The sequence below is a fragment of the Patiria miniata genome, unplaced genomic scaffold (genome assembly GCF_015706575.1).
Source record: "Patiria miniata isolate m_02_andy unplaced genomic scaffold, ASM1570657v1 HiC_scaffold_11, whole genome shotgun sequence".
NCBI classification, from domain to species: Eukaryota; Metazoa; Echinodermata; class Asteroidea; order Valvatida; family Asterinidae; genus Patiria; species Patiria miniata.
In genome coordinates this window covers 5,003,012-5,025,844 of record NW_024037049.1, presented here as the reverse complement: position 1 = coordinate 5,025,844, position 22,833 = coordinate 5,003,012, and the positions used below count along the sequence as shown (strand labels likewise).

The window sequence follows — 22,833 nt, the reverse complement described above, 5'->3', positions numbered from 1 at the left end:
ATTCACTTCCCTTTAATTACCAGTACTTTAATCCATGAACTATTCTGGCATAGCACCGTGATGTTAAACTCCTGATAGGTAAACAGAGGCCCCGTTGAGTGAAGAGTCCTTGAGAATCTATCCCGGACCTACTTAGGGTATCTTGAGTTACGCAATAGTTATGACAGGGACAAAACACGCAGTTTCGATTTTCTGATCATCAGTGTTGTTACGGATTGCCTGAGTTGGTCCCCTGTGGTGTGGACTCTCATCGCAAATCGATGGCCAGGGGTCGTCTCAGCAAATCCTGTTTGATTTGACTTTGCATGCCTATGGAACTCGGAAGGCACTGCTGCCTAATATTTCCCTTGAACAGGAGTATATTAATGATTGGCTTTTGGACCTGATGTCCACTCAACTGCAGATCTGAAAATCATGCCAATACGGTCAAAATAGTCTTTCATTCTTTTCAAAATGTAACTGTATACATGTATATGCTAGCCACTGCGAAAACAAATTCCAAAACGAATTCCAAACACCTTCTGCCGATTTCCATGTTCTTGACTTACAGCAAAGCTCAAGCAACCCAATTCCATATTTCAGTGAGGGAAAATCGAACGAATGGAATGTATAATCCTTTTCAAAATAGTTTGGGTTTCTTTGCAAGGTGTACCTTCGCCTCATCAGGTGGTTCCTATCGTCATGTACTACACGTACCGCGAGCCCTTTAAAAAAAAACTTTGGTTGTTTTCTATTCAACACCTGCCTTCCTGTACACTTCTCTTCTTTTCCTACTAAAAAAAGAACTGTTGAGGCTCACCAAATGTTAACAACAGCCATTCAATGCATTTTCGTACAAAGGATCAAAATCACTATATACCTCCATGGCTCACTGAGAGTTGCATGGTCCCGGCCGTATCGATAATGCGGGCCTGTTTACCTCGGCAGACCACGTGGTACTCCGTATGGCGGGAACCGAAACTGAAGGCCTTGGGGCACTGTGTGTCGGTATGTAGGGCCCTTACGCAATCATTAGGCTGACTTGTACCATTTTATGGTACACTGCTCATAGTAAAAACGCAGAGGCAGTATACCTGTATTCGAGTTATTATAGTCTATACCCAAGGCCACTTTTTTTTTTTACTAAAGGACTTCCATTTGATATTTCCAGTGCATTGATCCGGGTCCTTGGATGTTGTTTTGAATCCGGAGAAAAGAGATTTAAGAGAAATTGTAGTTAAATGGTAGAGGCGTATCGAGGAAAACTTCACGAGAACTGGCTGGACAAGTGTGTATGGCACGTTTTGCACAAAAGATGTTTTTTTTAATTGTGCTGTCATGTCCTTCCGTGGAAAATACTGTGAAAATTCACTTCCAATTTGTTTACTCTTTGAAATGAAACATCATCAAAGATACTCATTGTAAAGGCCACATGGTAAATTTCGGTACTAAAGCGACAACCTTGAGCATGTAGTAATGTAAATTCGGCCGGTCAAATTAAATTAATCCTGAATTTTCCACAAGGTTTTACAGCTTCATACGTCAACGACATATGCATGTGGGATCACGTTTGGCGCGCGGAACTCCCAAAGGAAACATCAAATCTGGCCGCTAAATAAAATTGCAGGTGAAATTGTCAAATTTGCAATGTCAGTCTTTTCACGTCCGTATAAAACGTGGCCTGGACACAATTGAACCGTTTCTGAAACCCAGGTTTCGTGCTGGCCTCAAACATTCAACTATGCAGAGCCGGAGACGAAGCCAAAGTAAAGGTCTGTACTTAGAGCAAACGTGCCTAAAAAGTCTTGCTTTCAAACAAATGTTAAATTGGAAATTATGACTATGGAGAGATGCAACTGTTTGAACGCAAACTGCAACCGATATTGGTCGCATATCTAGTATTAGCCATGGGACCTATAAGTTTTCTTTTTCTTGAAAACCAGCGCCTTATCAAGACGAGCCCGGGTGCACCTCAATTTTGGAAAAGGACATTAACCATTGCGCATGGATCGACCTGTCTCGCGTGTATAGCGCTCAGACAAGAGGGGTGGTGGGCACAAAGAAGAAATCAATAACAGAGTTTATTTGCAAGTTATAGCATTTCCTGTAGGTAGAGGGTTCATGCTCTATGCAATTATCGACCCGTATACTTTCTCTCATGGGAAACGTTCTGAAATTTACCACGAACAGACCTAAACTAAAAGCCAAATGTTAGAGGACGATACAGGGTATAAAGTGTTGCTATTGAGATGTTCAGAGGTATGTCCGTATCCCACTACCTCTTTAATAGAGCAGACAAAGGGAAAAGTCGTCTTCCACTAACCTAATTCGCCAACACCACACCTGTAAACTCCCTAACAGTAACACACATTGTATACTGACAGACAAATCCTACTATTACTAAGTACAAAGTGGTACAAAGAAGTACCTGGAAAAGTACAAACCAATCCAAAGCATTATTAATACATGTTCTTCGGCATTGTGACTATCCACAAGCTGTTTTTCCATACGTTCTTTTATGTTCAATTCCTCCTTTTTAATATGCACGAAGCTAAATAAAAACAGAGAGTTCTGAGAAAATACTTAATCGCAATAACATTACGCCTAATTAATCGACGCTGTTGATGTTGGCCATTATGCACATATTGTTTTGTATGTATCGGTATGCTGCACAGTGGTGCATGGTATTACTATTCACTATTACGATCAGTGGACCAGAAAAGGGGGAGATGTTGACATTACCCGAGAAAGATTTAGTACTGATAGTGCTCAGTTCGTGGGTTGCCGTTCTTGAATAAAGCCAGCCCAATGCTTCTACACTGTAAAAGCAAACTAACCACAGATCCGTGTGCAAACACTCCTGTTGAAAGGAACCCGACCTGCCCTGCAAGCTGATGAATAAAAGGGTTTCTGGCTCGCTTGAGTAGGGGCATTCAGCTCCAAAGATTAGGGGAAACCTCCATGGCTAAACCGCAGCAACCGCAGGTCAACCCCATTTTGTGCCGAGGCCGTGGACTTTGTGTACCCATCGTCTGTTCTTGTCCTGCGTCCCTTCGATAAGAAGTTGACATTTCTTGTTAGCGACTGTCAGTGTCAGACATGCAAGTGGCTGGTGGTTAGATTGATCAATGGGCATCGTAAGGCGTAGGGGTCAGTCAACAAAGTATGCCACTTACCTTATCCCCGTGAGAACTAAAGTCTGCATGCAGAGGCGTTTCTTTGAAAAGGGGGAGGGATTGGATTCTAATTGCTAAATTGAACCCTCGACAGGTTTTTAGATGATATACATGTATTGCTCGGAAAAGATAAGGCATATACTGTATACCGAAGTGTCAACGATGAATGAATCAATACAAAATTGCCAGAAAAGGTATGGCCACTGCCCTGAAGCATTAAGGCAATTGCCTAATAGCGTCCTCAACACCACCAATTATACATGTATATTGGAAAAGCCTAAACATCACAAAACATAACACCAGCTCGATCCCAATCATAATCGTCACTAATGTCGTGGTCGTGTTTCATCGAAAGGACATTGACGGCGACAACGACAGTGAGCGCTCAGTATATCCAAATCTGTGATGAAGTTACTGACCATTGTGTATGTCCATAAGTAACATAAAGGAAAGCCTGGCGTTTCGATCCTTGCATCTTTTTGTCAAGGCAAAATGAGTTCGGAACAGGAACAGACAAGTAAGTAATAGTTAGAGACACGAACTTAAGGAGGTATTATATTCAACCCAATTCAACCTATTTGTGACGTATAATATTTCTCCTATAGTGAAGTAGCCCAGGGCTTGTAATAATATTAGTCCTTCCATTGCAAAGTGCTCCCATATCATATTGTACTCATGTTGCACTATCGAAGCCTTTACACAACATAATTTTCCCCACAAAAAATGCTCTCAACTACAGGCAATAAACCAGTCAAAAACTTTTATTTCAAGATTTACGTCAAATCAAACCACATTTATCGACCAAATCAAGCGACTAATTTCAATGGTAACCCAAAACTCTAAGCCAACAAGTGGTATCTTATATACATCGCGCAACGAACCTGAGAAAGCCTTTTCAACGGCCAAACATTTCTTACATTCCTCGAGTTGTGGAAAATACAAACCAGTGGCCTGTGGGCTTTACTTTCCCACAGTGTGTTCGGACGATAAAACTGCAGTGTCGTAAACTTTCTAGGATTATCAGCTGTAGGCAGACCCGCCATGTGCGCTAGACTAATGGAAATCGAATTCTCCAAGCCCCGATGTGCTTGAGAGATAGCGACCTTTTGGGAGCATTGCGTGGGACCCTAGCCCCATCTGGAGGACTTCGCCGTCTGGTGCACCGTTGAGTGACATGACGATAAGAAAATGCAGTAAACCACGCAACAGATGGTTCTCCTCTCTATTTGAAAAGATGACTTGTCTTGAGGAATGTTTGGAGTGAAATCATGTACCCAAAGATATAGGGAAATAAATTAAAAAGGACAAACACAAAGTTTAGGGTTGCATTGATTAGTTACTTCTCTAAGTCTGGTTTGGTGTTTTCTGCGCATGCTTGATTTACACAAGGGCAATCCAATCTAAGCACACATAATACGTCGCAAACAACCACTGACTTTTATCTGGGTTTTGTTTTTGGTCCAACGTTTGCTTCGGCGCGGGTACCAGCTTTCCAAATGTCGAGCATACACTGTTTTGACAGCATGATTTATAGATGTTAATGAACACGCGTATCATTTTGTATATGTTGTTGCCGCCATATTTGGCCTGAAATAATAAACATGCCGAGCCATCATTCATTATTAAGTGCGCAGAGGGAATAAAAACACAGTCGCTGACGCAGCGTGGGTGGAGATAAATCTTAACACATACAGAACGGTAGAAATCGAAGCAGCATTTTTATTTCAGAATTCATTTTGTGGTGGTCGCGTTACCTGCAGTCGATCCATACCGTTGAATGGGAACAAAGATATTCACATCATTAGTTTAGCACACAATTTCAAAAGTAAACTTTATTATACTGAACCGGCTGCCTTCAAATAGAGATTTTAATTCAATAAAATCAGTAAAATACTAATTATCGTGATCATTTCGCTGGCACATTGCAAGTTCCTTCATCATATAGCATGCATGCATGGTCGCACTTGTATGACCATTGTCCACATTGCGTAATTCGATTATGTTTGAGTCTACCTGTAGCAAGAATGGTGTGACCGCAACTGTGTAATAATCGCAGGACACAGTGGGTGTTAATTTATACGGGTTAATTAGATAGTTCCTGTTTAGTGTTCAGACTCGAACTATATGGCCAGTGGCTATTGTTATTATAACATCAACACAGTCTCTGTTTCTGACAGGTGACACTACTTGAGGTCAAAAAAATAATGTCCCATGTCTACCGCATGATAGTTTATACTGCAGGCAGCTCAGATGCGAGGGGAAAAAAGAAGTTAGCATCCGGGAATCCACAAATATGGCGAATTCTAGCCTTGGTTGATTTCCAAAAAATCATCTCACATTCTGTACTAGACTTTCATCGTCCCTCAACGGGCTTGTTGTACACTTTTAGTGCCAACATTTTGGTCTTGCAAGGAGCGAACAGATCCATTTTGTCTTCTCTCTTATTATGGACACTGAGTGCATACTTGCACCATTATGTCGTTACCTTATGTACGTATGGATTATGGTTTATTGAGATCCAATGGTTCTGAATTAACAGGCCATAAAGAGCCGTTTTTGGAAAGTTTTGCACATTCGTGCACAACACTAATATCTTCCCTCCAATTTTGCTGTATGCTGTCCCTACGCTCCCGACGCTCAAAACAACACCACGGGGTGCCATGTCGCCGGCCCATGACATCCAGTTAAGGAACATCATCCGCCAATATAAAACAATCCAACTCATAAATGGGTATGACAGTTGACAAGGAAACACCTGTTTTCTAGTCACATGACAGCGGGAATCGGGTTTAACGCGGCTGGAATTCCCAATCCACCCACACGCATGACGAATGGGGTGCAGGAAAAAGGGAAACTCGTCAGAGACTGACACACGATAGGATACCCTGCATGTGAGACTGCATGACGCCTCCAAGTTCAACAGTAAATCGAAATAATGTTCAGTCTATCCATATAATTTTTTCCACGTCAGTTTTATTCAAGGATTGACTGCTCCAGCCATGGCTCATTGGCTTATACATTTAGAATGCCCTCGCAACAACATGTATATGATTTATTCTAAAAATTCAATTCAAACCTCAACGCACTATCCGAGATGCTTAATTCCTGAGACTATTTGACGGTAACTCGATACATCATCATCTGATAGCTTCAAGTTGACTTCTTGCATGTCATCTTTCGGAGAAATTACCTCTTGCATAACTTTCGGCATAACACGTTTCGGGTCAGGTCGTGCACAATATGCACATGATTGTGCTTAATCAAAGATGACGTGATTTCACCTGCAAATTTGGGTAAGAATCCCTGCAGAATGGAGACGAAATCAAAGAAGTCAGATTATCGTCATTCGGAGAATTTCTTGTCGATATTTTACAAACTGTTTGGATGGTCCCCGGTGTAGCGCCATCTGTTTTTCTTCTTTTCTTGACTGTCGTAGGTTTTTGCAGTGGGTGCGTAATTTTTCCTAGTGCTAGCCGGGTGGATATGACGCTGAGGAAACACGGGGGCTGAGTTAGCTTGGAGGCCGGAAGACATGTGCTTCCTCAGAGCCAGATAACTTGAGGTTGAAAAAAGCACGTGTTTAAGAAAAAAAAAAGAATGTAGATCAGCATTTTTTCCTTCCCACTTATTTAAGTACACAATATCATTAATGAAACAGTCCTTTTAATCCTTACCACAACAGTTTGAAAAAAAGTCTTCTTGGAAAAAAAAGTACTATTACCGCGCTCTCTGCAGAAAATGTTCCATCGTGTTGTGAAGAGCTTGCATAATAATTCCCCCTTCGCCGTAAAAAAAAATCATGCCTTTTGTCGCTGTAATACCCTTCTCGGTCTTCCATTTTGATTTTCCAATTCCATCAATGACACTCCATTCCTCAATCGATATGGAAACCTTAAAAAGTGAAAATGCCTCTGGTTGGAATTGACCTTTAACCCTTGAACCACTTGACTCTAGCATACCTATACTGTCTCAAGGGTGTAACCGATCCAAGTACGATTTTCAGCTCTCTGAGCAAGACTTTCCAATCCAGAACAACGGACCGATTCATTTTAACCACATTCATCTGATTTTGGTTTCACTTTGTATTATATTTAGGATTTCCCAATAAAAATAAACCTAAACTTTGCCCCATAAAAGTGAAATTCATGTGTTGCAAAAAGACCAGCAATGCAGCCCTGCTGAACGAGTTCGGATCATTTGCCATGGACGTTTGCTAAAGTTTGCTATGGCTGAGTGATGCTGCGTGAAGCCTAACCGCATCTATAAGTTCAAAGTTCTAGATACATGTAGAAGCACTTTCAAAATATTTAGCAGTACCAATTCTGACGAAAAGGTTGTTCATAATTCACGACAGAACCCGTATTTTGCATTCAATTAATATGAAAATTCTTCAACTCGACCGATGGGTTCTCAGTGGTTTTCATTTACATGTAGTGTACTCTAATTATATCAACCCGGCCATAATATACGGAGAAAGCAGTCAACTAGATAATCATTAAGTACCAATAATCATTTGACAAACATCAGTTAATTAATTAGCCAGCTTTCGTGAGAACACGAAGAAATCAACCACCTGCTTGTATGACATAATACGCGGATATCTTGTCCGGCACTGGGACGTTAAAAACAATAATCTGAAAATTATGCTAATAATCATTGGTCAAAGTTTGAGTTAAAGTTAAAGTAAGGGAAGCAAGTGGCAACAAGTTGTTTCAACTTCAAGGTGAGATTGGGGAGGGGCCGCGAAGGGGGAGGGGGTTTGATGGATAACCGCCACCCCCCTTGACGGTGTGATCTGGGTGATTTCAAGTAGGTCCCCGTGAGTGTGACATGCATAATTTCCAAATAAACGCAGAGCCCCTTTAAAATGCGATGCAGATCCCTGCCAGTGCAAACTATCATGCTATTGCGAAACTAAAACTAGACCGAGTGTAAACACTGCACAGCGTCCATGAAGATATTCGTTGTACATACATGTACGGTGGTTCCCAGTATGGCAAAACAGTGTTGCCAATGCGGAAGTACATGAAATATCAGTCAACCGTTTTTCAACCTCAAAAAACCGAAGACTTGGGCGCACAATAACCTCCAAACTACTGTGAAAAAAGCACTATACACCGTTCAGAAATTGCATAGGTCATAAATTTCCCAGCTTAAGTTGTTCCATCTTGATTAATAAAGTGAAGTGGACCTGGGTAACAGTTGTTGAAATTGTGCTCACTGTGTGCACGAGTTTTCAGGGGCCTTCTGTACAATTTGAATAAGAGGTATTTTAGCGCAATCAAGTTGTTCAGAACAGGTTGGAATCCAGATCGGACAATCTCCGGAACTAAAAACTGCAGTTGAAGATACCATCTGTAAGACAGGTTTCGGGGTAGGCGGGGTATATTGAGGCCTGAACAACAAGCCTGGTTACACACACTGTTGAGGTAGTCAAAGAAGATTCGTGTTGCTCTTTGACCTCCTCATGCATCAACAACTTCTCAATACAAAAATCCACACCACCGGTGCTGCACGTAGCTAGCAGTTACATGCGAGTTCATTATTCACACATGGAAACATCAAATCTTAAATTCATTTGATAATTAGGCTGTGAACAAAAATTAATGTGGCAACAAGCGGCAGCAGTAATGGTTATTCATTTTCGCTATCACAACAGCGCGGCCATGTTTAATTGATTTTGTAGTGAATATTTTCAAGAGAGGAATTAAAGTAACCATGGGGGGGGGGGCTAATTAAAAGGAAGGGCCTATGGTCTTCTTCAAAGTTTTGTTGGGAAGTCGGCATACATATACTCGTTCACAATTAAAGACACTTCAATCCTTTTTCTTCCTTTTTTTTCTTAGCGAATTTAACAGTTTTTTTTATCTCATACTCAACACAATATGCTTAACACACAAATACATATGTACGTTACAAAATACAAACGACTGAGTGAATTTCATTGAACAGCCAAGCAAACTGGTGTCCACTGCACTGGGCCAAAAAAATAACAAGGTGCAGAGAAAACACTTTCAGAAAAAGTAGTCATTTTGACCTCGTTATATGTTTGATAACTTTTTAAAGCTTGATTAGCATAAAAATATGAAATACTCGTCGTACAAAAGTTTGTTGCACTGGAAAAAGCTGTCAATGGGATGTTTCACCGCAAGGCACTTGAAGGAAAATGATCTTGAAAATTGTCATATTTATGCTTCGTAAAAAGTGTAGGTTTAACAGGCAAAATTTGGCGTCATCAAACTTGTTTAAGGCACTTACAGTGTTCGCCAAGACAATTTTAGTAATAATTGATACGTAAAAAATATCAACTCTTAAAATTCATTTTAAATAAATTTATAACTAAGTACAATATTAACATTTACACATATTGCATGGCCCTAGCCGTGCGGCAGTGTATGAGTGCAGGAAGATGGAAAAAGTTTTGCATAGCTTAAGTCTTCATAAATACAACACAAAATCTATTTAAAGGTTGGCTATAATAAGAACAGGGAACAGTGAGATACAAATTTATTGAATATCACAACAAAATTTCAAATGCTCACGGAATGTTTATATGTTGTAATGAATCTTTTGTGGATTATTTTCTTTTAATTTTTAATATTGGACAGTGCTTCCCCAGTGGAGATAATTGGTTTTAAAAGAACAAATAAATAATCAACAGATTTCAGAAGTACATAGGACTCAACCAGGACAAGTATTAAAATGTCCGTTGGATTTTAAGACCAAAAGTGCGTCGAATCTAGATTATAATGTCATTATAAATGTTAATCATTTCAATTTCATCTTCATCAACAAACATTAGATTTATACCACTATTGCTCAAAAGTGAACTAGATGAAACCTTTTCATGAACAAACTTGTACAGGTAGACTCAAGTAACACATCAAACGTTGCTGCATAAAATATGAAATTTAAATTACTAGCCTACCTGTTAATAAGTAAATAAATTTTTTGTTCAACACTTTTAAGTACGCAAGTACAAAAACGAGCTGATACTTTTGCACAGTTGATCTACTGTCAAAGTTTGCACGAGTTGCTTACCGTACGTGGCACAAAACATTTTGATCTTTTTTAAAAACACATTTTTTTTTTCAATTTTTTTTTTTTATAGGTTTTTTATACTATTTTTTTGGTTAAAAAACTTTTTTGCACAAACAGGGGTGAATTAGTTCTGCGTAAAAAAAAATCAACTGCATGAAACAAATGTGATTGAACTCTGCCGAGTGGATTACTAGTTTATGTACAAAATCCATCTCGCACACAAGTTCTCATACACTGTTTTCGTGAACAGAATTTTAAGTTAAAATTTGTCTGTTTTTTGTTGAAGTTCTGGTTGGTCGTCAGGTGTATATACAAAAGTGATACTTCCACTATGTCATTAACCATGAGATTACAAATAAGACTCGACCATGAAGTTCATCTCAATCCAAAGAAATTAAGTAGAGAAGGAAGAAAATACTGTATCCAAAAACAAGACTTAAGTACTCTTCATACCAAGATGGCATCTTCATACCAAGATGGCATCAAAGACAAAATATCTTTTAAGTTTCTTTCATAATTTAAAACACAAGTGTCACATCACAATAATAATAATATATAATATATCTAATCATCATAAAACCTGATAAATACGGGCATTATAAATTCACCAAAAATGCATATAATGTTTTCAAATAAATAAGATGGATAACTTAAATACTTAGAAGGAAGGGGCTGCACTTCAGCAAGAGGCTTAGTTTCAACTAACAGCGAACCACTCTCTATGCTCAGCATTGAATAGTACAAATTTCAAAAATACAAAGTAATGACAATTAAATACATAAGGTCCAGGCTTAGCAAGATTGACTTGCATGGTCAGTTTAAGGCTAAGAATGTTTTAAGTGCAGAACAAATTAAATATGAACAGCCCCAACTGACTACTTTTTTTTCTCATATAAATAGTTATAACTCCTGGAGTATGGAAATATCAACAGATGTCATGTTAATTCAGATAACAATTTCAAATAAGAAATATCTTATAATAAAATACAATCAAACTATTTTATACAAATCCTTTGATTACGGACCATAGAAAAAAGGAAGACACTTAAAGCATGTCATTGGAATAGAAACTGTGGGGTCATGTCCGTGAGCTGTTGGGTGTCCCTTTTTTTAATCAAGGTGGACCATCCTTGCTTGCGCGTTGTCTAGAACCGTTCCTCGTGAGACATGCCACGGAAGATAGGAAGGCGGCCCACCCGCTGATTTGCCATTGGACTTGAGCCAGGATGAGCCTTAGCGAGAGGGTTGATAGGAACAGTGGGGAGGCTTGGAACAAGAGTAGGAGAAGCTGGACCCATGGAATCACCAAGAGACTCGGGGTCAGAGAGAGAGTCAGGGGGTGAAGGTGGTCGGAAAGTGTTACGGGAGAAGTCATTCAGATTATCGGAGAAGAAAACACTGCTATCCTGACGGGTCACAGGCGGCGGGAAGCTCAATTGCTGCTCATTTTCTGTGCTCAGCTGCTGTAGGGGAGTGAATGGGGACATGGGGCCAGATCCAAAGGGGCTGCTGATCCCACTGATGGTGGGTGACATGATGGGTGACATCACATTGGGCAACTCCTGCTGATTCCTCTGACGTTGGGTGAAGTTGAAAACATTCACTGCAGATTGTAGGACACTGGCACTCAGGGGCATGTTGGGAGTAATGTCATCACCAAACAGTGAGGGAGGGGGTGTCATTGATGTTGGGCTGTCGCTTGGTGGTGTCAGATCACCTCCGCATGTAGTACCCATTGGAGCACTGGGAAAGTGCAACAACTTGGGCCTCTCAACGGTACGATCACGGGGATGTTTGGCCTGTTGCTCTGCAAAGGCCATTCCCAGCTTTCGCTCTTCTGGATTGTGAATAAAATGACAGCGGGGTCCATAAGGGCAGAACCCCACCGTGTGGAAAGTGCGGCACAACTCCGATTTGTATTTAGGGTGGCGAGAAAGATTTCTCAGTTCGTGCATGCCGTGGGCGAACTGACATTTGTCCCCATACTTGCAGGTCCCGTTTTCCTCAAAAGGCCGGCACAGCTCCGTTTTGTACCGACTTGTTTGGGTTCGCTGGTTGCGATCGCTTTCGCTCATCGCACGGTCTCGTAGTTTACCCGCATCGTTAGCATTGGTGTTAGCGTTCATGCCATTCCCGTTGACGATGTTTGCAGAACTCGTGGAATGCCTGCGGATCCCGTGGATCGGAGTTCCCACTGCTCTCTTGTCGAGTTTCAGTTGTGTGCGGGTCGTCGGTGGTGGGTTCTGTGAAGTAAAAACATGGACATTCTACTTAGTCTAAAACCAAGAACACATTCAAACAACGATGACGATAGGCCTAGGTTAATTTAATTAACTCAGCGGACAGATCCCACAAAGTCTCCACAATGCCTTCCCCGGGCCGCAATTCACTAACGCCGCGTTCCATCATATCAGAGCCCGCATACCGATACATGAGCAACAGGTTGCTTCGGCTTTAAACCGCACACAAAAAAGTTAGTCGAGTATCTTACCTTGTAATTGTTGCAGAGGATATCACTGACATAGTCATACTCGTAGGTCGATACATTCGCCGATACAAGGGCTGTCGACATGGTGTCACGCATCCTAATTCCTGTGGCTGTGTTTTGAGAGAAACTACCGTTTTGGTCGAAGACGGGTCCCTTTTTAGTCCTCTGAAACTCTGCAAGGGAAGTGCGGGTGATCAGCTCGCTCAGCTAGCTAAAGCCCGCAACAGCGTGCAATACATTGGCGAGTGACTAATGAATGGTAGGAGGCGTGGCCTAGCTCTGCAGTCACCGGACGCGGACTCACGTGGCAATGCCAATCAGTGGTGGCGGGGCCAGGAAAACTTGGGTTTGCGCTGTGACTTCTGAAGGAATTCGCGTTAATCAGGATCTCCGTCTGTAGCGTGGTGTTTCTGAAGAATTTGAGAAATGTTTAGATAATAATTGAGGGTTACACACACGTAATTTTATAGAAGAAACCCAAACAACTTCCACACAAACTTTGCACTACCAACTTCAGCCATGTGTACAGTTGGCGCGGGTTTTTGCCATAACTAGAACAAAGTTATTACAATGTAATAGTGTAAGAGCGCAGGAAACACTTACCCAGCCAATCAGCAATCGTTGCCCCACTTCAGCGATGGCATGACGTCATTGCTAACAATAAAGAACAGTGACGGCGAAATCCATACACATCCGAAAAGTTGTAGCGCGATCATATACCGTACAGGTACCGTACCGCGGTGGCTATTATTATGAAGGTAGTTTACAAGCATGGGTTAGAGAAGTCGTTTTGTCTATTTAGAAATTAAAAGACCAGGTTTATTTTGAGTGGGTGACATGATGTTAACGAAATGCTCGAAATATATTCTACTATCCACTGAATCTAGTAACATTTACGACTCTCTGGACGTCACGTGCAAAACAAGGCTACATGTAGTAATAGTACGGGGTATTTAATACACGTAGCCAAACCACAGCCCCCTTGCCTGACCGCATAAACCCAGGGTCTCCCGACCATCACCATGGAACCCCGCGTGCACTGCTTATTTGTTTGGTTGCGATTTTGGTTGATTTGTCTGTGCTGTTTACACGATCACGTACATGGTAAACATGCTTGAAGGTAGATGGTAGAAATAAGAAATCCCTTTTTGTACGAATGAGGGAGTGTGGTCTGATGGAGTGTACATGTATATGTGATGTATGAATTAAATGTTGGACTAGTCAAACTAACTGGGTCGCTAGAACTCCGTTTTTGACATTTGGGATGTTGGTCTGTCGTACTAGCTAGTAGTAGTAGTACGACAGATTAACATCCCAAATGTCAAAAAAGGAGTTCTAGCGACCCAGTTAGTGGGACTAATGTTGGACCGTAGCGTATGTCGTGTATAAATGCTGGATTCTGTTCTGTAACCCTACAAAAAAAGGTAATATTCAAAGAACAGTGTCCAACCATATCGTGTATTTTTTTTAAAGATGCTTTGTAGACAACAGGTAACCTGATGTACTCAACCTGCCATGTAAATGCAAGAAAATGAAGCAGTGTCCTATCATCTGATGATTCACGGCGCGGCGTACAAGTAAGTACTGCATGCATGCTACGCGCGGTACGGAGTAGCTAGCTAACATGTGCCCGAATATGCACAGAGGGCGCACTTCTAAATAAACGACACAGAAATCGATGCACGCCACTACTGTACTTTACAAAACAACTGGATGGAGCGAGGACGGAAGAAGAAAAAAAAGGTCGCGTATTTGTTGAAAAGTCCGATACCCGCCCATGTCATCAGCTAGCTCTCTCTTGGTCGATCCGATCTACTTCGGGCGCGGCCGGGCAAGCACGGGGTTTTCGCGACCAGACCCACTTTGTTCTTTGGCAGAGAGCCAATGACAAGATACTTCCGACTCTGATGAATGGTTGTCAAGTTTCTCTACGGCAGGCGCGCAAAATGTATCAATTGTCGGATTCTATTGACAAAAATGTATAACTTTCAATGTTGCATGTATAAAGCTGAGAAAAACGTAGTGTAAACATCCCCGCCTCCAGCTCCCACAATATACATGTATACAGATATCTCGCAATTATTTCTTTTGGCTTGACACGAAGAGGGCAAGCATTCTCGGGCAGTACAGGATGAGTAAAAAAAACGAAACCCAAATGTCAGGACTATTGTTTTAGTGAAGTACTGCATGTAGCACGTTAAAAAAAATCTAGGATATATAATGAAAGCCCAATTCATAAGCTTTCTTTTAGTACAAGAATCATTCAAATCACTCATGTACTTTTTCAAGTTACGGAATTGTAAACACAACCAGCGTTTTAAAGTTCTGTCCACGGATCACAAAGAAAGGTGTGCGTTCTTTCAGCAAAATGAAAACAATTCACACATATCCCTATGTGATTATTACATTGGTAATATTAAATTGTTTGCACCTGCCAAAGGCCTGTTTTCAAATTCCAATAGAATCGTATATAAGCAAGCACCGGTAACTTGCGTGACCAATTTTGAATCCACATAAATGGGTTTATTTAATAAAAATTATCCCGACTAGTATTTTAGTAAGGTTTTTTTGCCCGATCAGAAGTGCCCAAGAGCCCCGCTCAAATCCAGCCTGCATCAGCGCATATACGCGCATGCTAAGTTGTACGAATCCTGTGATGATTATATTTTTATCGTGTAGGGCTATTATATTTGGAGATTCTAGCGATCTTATAACTTCCTCGATTATCCCGCCAAAACAGCAGTGGCTCACAGTACAATGACTTCACTGACTGTATTGTTCATCTCAATTATGTTTATCGTGACGTCATGTCATTGCGTGATGCATTATCCTTTACAGCTGGGCACGGTAATTAATATTGCTTACAGCTTGGCAGATGGTCATCAGTGGTTTGGCCTATTGTCAAGACCGGCTTCAATTGATGCACTGTATAAAACAAAGAACTTCCAATATCACGCAAGTTGTTTTGCCGCCAACAAGCCGACCTCTCCCAAAACACACCCCTTGCAGATGCAGTGCTGTGCTAATTCAACCCATTATATTACATTAAATTCAACATATAAGACAGAGCGGCATTAATGTAAATGATTACTAGAAGATCAACAAGCACTGAGCAATAATTTGTGGCTGCGTGCACTCCAAAATGGATGTTTTGCACGATTAATTGCTATAGTGTTTCGAAACCACGAAAATGCTTTTGAAATTGTTAGAAATTGCAATATACTGTTTATTTTAAAATCACTTTTGATATGCATCTCCTCTTAAGTAAAAGTGTTTTTAGAATGGATGAAACCAACCTTCCTCTTTGGTTTGGCAAGCGGAGACAGTTGTGTCTGAAAGTACATAAGAAAGAAGAAGCAGAGGAATAAAATGCATGCAATAACTATACTAATATATAGGCCAACAACAAAATTTCACTGTGCGGTGCGCATATGTGGCGATAATTGTTCATTTTTATTTTTGAATTCGCACATTTCGGACATATCAGTGCTGGAATTTTCCAATGCTTTAAGATCCTACAGCTGCAGTGTTGATTACTCGCCTCCCAGAAGAAAAGGCGCGAAAATCTGACTGTGCACGTGCCTAGTACGACGGCGGTTCTTTGCGCACAGGATGAGGATTATTTACTCTAAATACAATGATTTTCCCGCCATTTGCGAATGCGATAAGGAGAACAAGGGGACATGTTAAAAGCGAGACTTCGGATAATCTGCAATAATTACCCGTACTCGTGGCGCGGCTGCTGTTCATGCTGTTGTAGCGCGCGGCCTAACACGCAACACGTGCAGGCCACGGGCAGTGTGTACATGCCTTTACTCCGTCTACGCTCCAACACAATACTGAAGGGGGGTCCCGGGATTTGCATCTGCTAAAACTGCCAGCAGAAATCAGCCGCTTTTGTTTGTTCCCCGCTCGTATGAATTACTGTTCTGAAAACAGAAGGCGCGTCAACAATATTATTAACGAGACAGCGAAGCGGTCGTTCATCAACCAATCCCTTCCCTCCCACTTCCCGCGCTTTTCCCAGTAATTATTGCAACATCTCTGACAAAAGAGGTGTCCAGTTTACGCGCGAGATTTTGCCGCCAATTATCCAAAAAAAAGTGAAGTGTGAGCCATTTTAGGCCTAAGTCCAATTTTATACTCTACGTATAATTGTCGTCAACGTTTTCGGTATTTTTCCTTCATAATTTGGATTTAACGGGGTTTGAAACTGATACGTGAAATCGGCTGATGAACTAAGGCCCAAAAACGAGTTCCGTTGTTTTGAAGACGGCGTCCACGTTCGCAAATTAATCGCCGATGTCGAAAATAACTCAGCAATCAACTTGAAAATAGTGCTCCAGGAAATGCATGGGGTTCGATATTGGGTGAGGGGTGGGGAAGGGGGGCTACTTTGTATCTCACTTTGAGTTTTTTTTCCTCGTTACAAGCAACACGCAGTCTCCGAATTCTAAGTGGGGCGGGGAGGGCGGTCACAAGCAGGAAGGGAGGGGTGCCACCAGTGCCCTCTCTCTACATATAGAAAGAAAGGACACATAACGTCACTTTTATTCAATTTAGGCACTGCGCAAGATGCTGATGGTACTCAGATAGTGCAGTTTAGGTTTAGTTGTCCGATCCTTACACAATACAATTTGTCATGACCAACCATGGACATAGACACTTGCCTTTTAAAATATTTTCGGAGGAAACATTTTCTAATTTTCTTCTTGGGAAATTCAATGTTGGCCCAGATTTTGTCTGTAGTACCATGGAGGAGTACCTCTCTCTTTCGACACGCGTATTGATGTCCCGCATGCAAAAGGTAACATGCCCAGGTTTTGTATTCTTTTAAAGGGAATATACATCATTTGCTTTTGCTGTAATTTTCAGAAATGGATGGAATTGGGGGGTTGGAAATATATAGCAAATATAGTTACACTGACTTTTTTGAGGTTTTGGGTTCGAAAATGCTATAAAAACCAAGAAAAACAATCATTTTCCTGTAGTCTGGTTCCCTGACTCCATTTAAGAAGAAACAGAGCAGTTTACATATATTGGGGAATTGTAAGGTATCAGGGAACCAGTCTAGCTGGCTTGTACCCGTTCATAGGTGTGTAATCGATTGCAAACAAGTGCGATGGTCAACTGGGGCCAGTATTTGAAAAAAAGCCAGTTTTTTTCCAACGCTGATCGGCCGATCAGCGTTGGAAATTGATACAAAAATACCACTTTTCTTGAAAATGACAGTATACCAGGTGCCATGATTTTACAGGATGCTTTACACTGTCATTCACTAATAGTCCAGCAAGGTATTTCAAAATGATTTGATAGTTTTATTTTTTGATGTTTGCAAATGTTGTATTTTCCCTTTAAATGTCATTTTAGTGTTTAAATGCACTTGCATTTTAGTGGAGGAAGAGAGAAAGTTTCTCTGGGTGTTGAAGTGAAAGTATTATTTATATAAAAAAAAGGGTTAAAAACATTTTTTCAAATATAGGCTAATATATATTTTTTGTGGGGGGAGGGCTGGAACAGGCCTACATTTTTTTTGGTATGGGAAATTAGATGCTTTAGGAATTTTATCAATTGTGGAAATCCCGACATGATCCACTGAATATTTATTTAAGAAGAACAGTATTGACAGGGCTTTAAAACGCTCTACTTGCACCACACCCCTTTACTTCCAATGCTGCGATTAGTTTCTGTCTGAAATTCGGACAGCTAATTGCGGAGACTTTTGAAGACATGATTGTGCACCTGTTTGGTAATTAGGCATGTGTAATCGCAATCGGGTTGATTTCGTCATTACCAACAAAATTCCTATACTCTATAGCCTCTTCCGTGAGGTCTCACTCTGCACCGGCCCACCCATTTACTTGGCTTCTCCATCTCGGCAAATTCCCTGGCATTTGCTTGTATACCCAACACATGGCAAGCAAACGGGGCTGTCAATCACAAAAAAGAAAGGGAATATAAATTATAATTATGATGTACAATGTACATTGCAACTGCTCCCGCCTCCTGGCAGGCTAGGGGCGCAAATCCTAGGTGGATGGGGGTATATACCGCCCAACACATTTTGACCATAGGGGATGGGCTATTGGATCCCCCCCCCCCCCCCCCCGGCGGCACTTTTTCGTGGCAAGCAAAACAAAACCGCGCATTTTGAGGCATTTTGCGCATTTCCCATCATGGAGGTGCTTTCTACCTAACATATGCATCTGTATAATGATGAACAGCGTTCCGTAGTGTGTGGTGTCCAGCACCCCCCCCCCTCCCCCCCCCTCCCCTCCCCCCCCCCCCCCCCCCCCCCCCCCCCCCACTCGCCCCGCTTTTTGCATTTCCAAGGCCGGGCAATTATTGTTTTGATTTTGGTCATCCCCCATTCCCCATCCCAGCCCCCCTTCCCGGCACAAGGAGCTAAGATACTCCCTTGTGTAAAAAGTTGCTTTGAATATTGTCAATAGGCTTTTGGTAAATATTTACACCCAGTCATTATAAAAGGGTTAAGCTAGAGGGCGCTATTTGCCTTCTCAAGCGAATCGGGTTTTTTTTACGAGAACGTGTTGGATTTATTCCTTTATATGGAACAAAAACAGCACACTCGTTTTCCGCACGATAGCTCAAGAAATACTTGTTACATTAAATCGAAATGTCGTATATTGATATTTTGTGATATGAATAACCCAATTCTGTTGAATATCGGGAATAACTGTCAAATAATGAAAATTAATAATTACTTATTTTAAAAAATGTAAATTATAAACATGATATAACCAAAACAATGTAGTATGTCAAGCGCGAAAAATAAAAGCCGAAATGAAGACAACTAAACTTTTCTTTCAAAAGAGGGCGCGCTACACAAAAACTGGTAGTACAGAATTTTTTTGTCAACACTGACAAAAAACCTGCTTAGGCCCTAATTTAAGTCAAAGTCTACTCAGAACATGCCTGACTAATGAACAAAAACGACGCATCTCGTTGTGTGAACGATAGCCCCCCTCCCCCCAAAAAAATACCTGAATACCTGTTTTTCTCCGTGTTGACAAAAATACTTCAGGTTGGGACCACTATTTGTGCAGTGCGCCCTCTTTTGAAAGAAAATACAATTCGAATTAAAGTAACGCATATAAAAATTTTTTTTAGCAAAAACAATACACTCGTTTTCCGGACGATAACTAAAGAAATACTTGTTACAATGAATCAAAATGTCAGATATTTATTTTAAATATATAAGTGTTAATATATTATGTTAAATACCGGGATAACCGTCAAATGATGAAAATAATATAACCAAAGTAATGTAGTGACGATAATTTAATTAAGAAATTCTTGCTATATTAGGGGCCATTCAAAATTGTCAATGTTTTTAAATTTCGATATTTTTTTCGAAATTGTTTTGACCCACCCACCCACCCCAAATTTCGTTTGTTAAAATGTTGAATTGTTTTATCCTATACATTGAAGAACAAAGTAATGCTTCAACTTATGAGCCACATATTTTAGGTCAATGCTCTCCCAGCTCACTGAGGAGTTTTCAATGGCTTTTCCCGGCTTCTAGCATGCAACTTTGAAGTTGAAACAAGAGGTAATTGCCAATCACACAAAACTTTGTATATTTTTCAGTTTACTTGTACACTCTATTTAAAAAACAAACTGACAAAAGACGCACAAACAAAACGTTCGTAGGGCGAACATGGATTTCTCATCATCAGCTTTTGCTCTGTCCAAAACCTATACGAAGATTAGGGTGACAACTTTGTTGACATGATGGGGCGGAATGTCGCATACAATCGTATATTCAGAACGGATGCGCACTACTACACTCAACCAAAAAGGAAAGTCCCCCAATACTTTTTTTGTCCAACTCAAAAGTATACTGAGCATCTTTTGCTCAAATAACGACTAATCAGTAAAGACGTTCCTTAGCCATCCAGCCATATGACCCAAAACAGTGACAATGTATACGAAATTATGATAAATGATACCGAAAAAGTTGCACTTTGTGCAAGTTGAGTTAGTGTGAATATGATTTGTCTCTAACGCAATATTCCGACAAAATTTGCTTAAAATTCATTTCTTCAAATCTTTTCACCCTTTCCTTTACTGCATTACTTTTCATGTTCATCGATGTTCAGTAAACATAACTAACAAAACTTGAAATTATTTTTTAAAGATTTTTTTGTTGGAAGATTGCGAATCAATCAAAATTTCGTATATTAAATTAGTGAGACGTGTTACAAGATGGGGCCTATCGTCATATAACAAAACTGAATACAAGCAAAACATGTAGTGTTTTAAGCGCGAAAAACGCAACCCGAATTGAAGTCAACTTTCATGGAATGAAAACAAAGTACTCGGTTTCCGGACGCTAACTCAAGAAATATCTGTTGTAACAAATTGGTCGTGATGTGTAAAATTCTGTTGAATATCCAGAGAAAATGATAAATTATTGAAATGGTATAACCAAAACAATGTAGTATGTTAAGCGCGAAAAATACAAGCCGAAATGCAGCCAACTAAACTTTTCTTTCAAAAGAAGGCACGCTATACACTTACATAATTTTTGCCAACACGGAGAAAAAACTGCTTAATTGTTTATAGCTCCATGATTTAAGTAAGAGTCTACTGAAAAAAAAAACCGACGCACTCGTTCACTGTGCGGACGATAATCCCCCCCCCCCCCCCCAATACTGTTTTCCTCCACGGTGTTGACGAAAATACTTTAGGTGGGGACCACTATTTGTGTAGCGCGCCCTCTTTTGAAAGAAAAGAAAATACAATCCGAATTAAAGTCAAATCACCTCGAAACAAAAGTCTTTTTAAATTGCTTTTTTTGGTAGCAAATGGGCTACAAAAGTTGTTCGTTTTTTTGAATGAGATATCAAACTAAAAATCGGCTGACGTTTGCTGTACTTAATAATTACGTGAATTCCTACGTTGAATTAAGCATCATCTTTTCAGGCGCTAGATCATATACCAGTAACTTCAGGAGTTCCCAAGGCTCAGTCCGTGGTCCTATATTATTTAATTTCTTCACAGCTGATTTACCAAACCATGTTCAATCTTCTCTTCCTCAGTATGCTGATGACACCGTTTTGTATAGGATTATTAGAAGTAATGATGACAGTGCCATTTTGCAGAATGACCTCAACTCTATTTCTAGATGGTGTTCTGATAATCGGATGCAACTGAACTCCACCAAGTGCAAAGTTATGCATGTCACCCGCTCCAGAAAGCAATTGCTAACCCCTTACTTTTTTTGCAGATTCCGATGAACCTCTTGATGTTGTCACGTCTTATAAATATCTTGGTGTTATTCTTTCGAACGACCTAACCTGGACCAAACATGTAAATTCTGTTCGTGCCAAGTGTTCTAGACTTGCTTCATACGGCGCACTGTAAAATCAAAAGATGCTGAAGTTCTTCTCAAATTATATCGTTCTCTCTGCAGGCCCATCTTGGAATACGCCGCGCCGGTTTGGCTACCTCACCAGAAGAACCACATCCAATGCCTTGAGGCAATTCAACGTAGCTTCACTAAATCTTGCTTCCATTACAATGTTGCTATTTCTCTTTCCTATGAACAACGCCTGTCCAAACTTCACTTGCCTCCCCTCTACAACAGACTTGTATACCTCAGTGCTTCCTTTGTCATTAAATGTCTCTACAATCAAATTTCTGTTTCTTCACATTTTCTTCCACAGGTCAACACTAGGAAAACCCACACCCTCCTCTTCAAACATCAGTACAGCCGGACAAACTGTGTCAAATTGTCTTTGTTCACCCTCTTTCCCAGGTTTTTTAATTCACTTTCCACCGATGTTCGAGACCTTTGCCTAGAACGTTCCCCCAAACCTCTCATCAATTCTTTACGTGATCATCTGTTCAGTCTAGACCCCATCTCTCATGCATTCTAGAGCTTTCCTCCCAAGATATTTTTATCCTGACTTCATGTTTTCACAAATCAAATTTCTCCGGCTCAACAAACTGCCTTTCACTGCATATTATTATTAATTATTATTATAATAATGATTTAGACATAGCATGTATGCCAGCTTTTATTTTATTTATTTGTTTATTTTATTTAATTTAATCTTATTTTATTTCATTTTATTTTACACATATTTTTATTTTATTTTAGTTTATTCTATTTATTTCATT

The 22,833-nt window shown here is 40.4% G+C and overlaps 1 protein-coding gene across 1 annotated transcript; it reads right to left on the bottom strand.

Moving 5' to 3' along the window:
• Positions 1 to 8,984: 8,984 nt before the first annotated feature.
• On the bottom strand, positions 8,985 to 13,212 carry LOC119742730 (mRNA decay activator protein ZFP36L1-like). The gene is made up of 2 exons (XM_038218898.1): positions 12,688 to 13,212; positions 8,985 to 12,439 (listed from the first exon to the last, which is right to left on the bottom strand). The coding sequence occupies exons 1-2, from the start codon at positions 12,778 to 12,780 to the stop codon at positions 11,342 to 11,344; spliced, it is 1,191 nt and encodes a 396-aa protein (XP_038074826.1). The 5' UTR covers positions 12,781 to 13,212; the 3' UTR covers positions 8,985 to 11,341.
• Between the last annotated feature and the right edge of the window lie 9,621 nt (positions 13,213 to 22,833).

What these genes read in the sequence shown, in the direction of transcription:
- LOC119742730 (XM_038218898.1), bottom strand. Translation starts at nt 12,780, where the DNA reads ATGCGTGACACCATGTCGACAGCCCTTGTATCGGCGAATGTATCGACC. An exon ending in TCCTCTGCAACAATTACAAG is followed by an intron (nt 12,440 to 12,687) that starts GTAAGATACTCG and finishes TTTACTTCACAG; the next exon opens with AACCCACCACCGACGACCCG.